Source organism: Condylura cristata, unplaced genomic scaffold, assembly GCF_000260355.1.
Source record: "Condylura cristata isolate star-nosed mole 26May11 unplaced genomic scaffold, ConCri1.0 scaffold00042, whole genome shotgun sequence".
NCBI lineage: Eukaryota > Metazoa > Chordata > Mammalia > Eulipotyphla > Talpidae > Condylura > Condylura cristata.
The window spans coordinates 5,559,778-5,561,520 of NW_004567143.1; the positions used below are offsets into that span (position 1 = coordinate 5,559,778).

Consider the following 1,743-nt stretch of genomic DNA (forward strand, 5'->3'; position numbering starts at 1 on the left):
CCGCCGGCGGCGGAGACTCTCCCGGGGACGGGGAAGGCGGCTCCAGGAAAGGCGGCGACGCCGGGGGCCCCCTGGACGGGGCGCTCAAGGCCCGCGGCGTGGGCGGCGGCGACCTCTCGGTGAGCTCGGACTCGGACAGCTCGCAGGCCAGCGCCAACCTGGGCGCGCAGCCCATGCTCTGGCCGGCCTGGGTGTACTGCACGCGCTACTCCGACCGGCCTTCTTCAGGTGAGCGGTCCGCGGCCTGCGGGCGGGCGGGCGGGCTGGCGGCCGGGGCAGCCGCCGGCACTGGCGGACCACAGCACTCGGCTCCCCTCTCCCCCACACAAAGGGCTCGCGCTGCGACCTGGTGTGCCCGGCTGGCCCCGCTGGGCCCCAGGGAGGGTGCAGGACGCCCCTCCTGCGCGGGCTCCCCTCAGACTTAGCCCTGGAGGTTGGGGTGGAACCCGAGCTGCCACCGGGAAGCGGCGCGCTCCGACCCGCTGGGGTGCCCCTAGCGCAGCCCAGACCCGCTGGCGCCGTCCTGCCCCAGTTCCAGAGGCCGCACCAGCTGCCCCAGAGGGAGCGGAGCGTGGCCGCAGCCGCAGGCCACCGGGCAAGCGCCGGGCCGACAGTCCCCTTCGCTCCTTGCGGGGGCCCTTGCCTGGCGCAGGCGCTCGCTGCCCACCCTGGGCTCCGCGGGGGACGGGGACGGCCTGCAGTCCCCGGGCGGAAAGGCCCTTCTCCCAGGGATCTCCTGGGCTGCGGGGAAGGAAGCCGGTGGCAGAGAGCTCAGGAGGGAGCCCGGCGGAGCCCGCGTCTTCGTCTTCGGTGGATGAGGGCCCAGTCCGTGCCCCGCCCAGCGGTGGCCACAGGAGCGAGGCAGGTCGCCAGCCGGAACCGCCTCTGGGAGAGGGCTCCATTGCCCTGAGCTGGTGGCAGAGAGGACACGGTCTCCGCCCCCCAAACCTCAGCTGTGGCTGTTTTCGGGTGTCTGGCTCAGACCCGGAGCGACTGGCCGCTCGGCTGCCCTCCTGCAGAAATATGCCTGCCTCTGCCAGACCCACATTTCTCCAGCCAGACTGGAAATTTGCTCCATTGTTCTGCCTCCTCCTTTGTTAATATTTAATTAACATAGAGGCTCCAAGGGCCAGCGGGCCAGCGGCTTTGTGCGTGGGGGTCTGGCCAGGCCCGCAACTCGGCCGGCCGCTGCCGGGGCCCTGGGCTCCTGGGAGGTGGAAGTCCTGGGTGAGAGCCTGTCTCGGCGGCGGCGTCCGAGGAAACGGCCAGGGCTTTTCTGCGGAGGTTTGGTCGCTTCCGGGGTCCTGAGTGTCTGCAGTTTGAGAGAAAAATCAAGAAAGAAAGGGAACTAAAAATCCCGATTTCAGGGAGATTTCCTTTCCGTACAATTGCTGCAGGTCTTTCTGAGGACTGGTTTGTGTGGCCTCAGCCACAGCCCGGGCCTGGAGGCTTGGGGGCCGAGGGGGCTGGGGGAAGAAGGGCGCCCAGCCCCAGGGTGCCGGCGCACCCTGCCTTCCGCTGGCCGCCGCCTTCTCTGCTCTGCTTGTCCCCCAGAGGGGGCCCAGCCCGGGGGAAGCCCAGGCCTGTGGCTCCAGGCCCTGGGAGGTGGCTGAGCCTGGAGGAGGGAGCAGGCTGCCGGTGTGGCCCTGCACGCTCTGGCCGGGGGAGTTCCCGGCCCAGCCCTGCCCCAGCCCCAAGCCCTGGGAGAGTGCTGGGCTCCCTGCCCAGAGACAGCTCTGGGGC

General features: G+C 70.6%; 1 protein-coding gene across 1 annotated transcript in view; it reads left to right on the forward strand.

The window, feature by feature from the left end:
- INSIG1 (insulin induced gene 1) overlaps positions 1-818 on the forward strand; it is a gene marked incomplete at its 5' end in the record, with an annotated part of 33,883 nt that extends 33,065 nt beyond the window's left edge. The window contains 2 exons of the mRNA XM_012733873.1: positions 37-235; positions 653-818. Of these exons, the coding sequence (XP_012589327.1) occupies positions 37-235; positions 653-818 (365 nt within the window). The remainder of the gene's footprint in view (positions 1-36; positions 236-652) is intronic.
- Between the last annotated feature and the right edge of the window lie 925 nt (positions 819-1,743).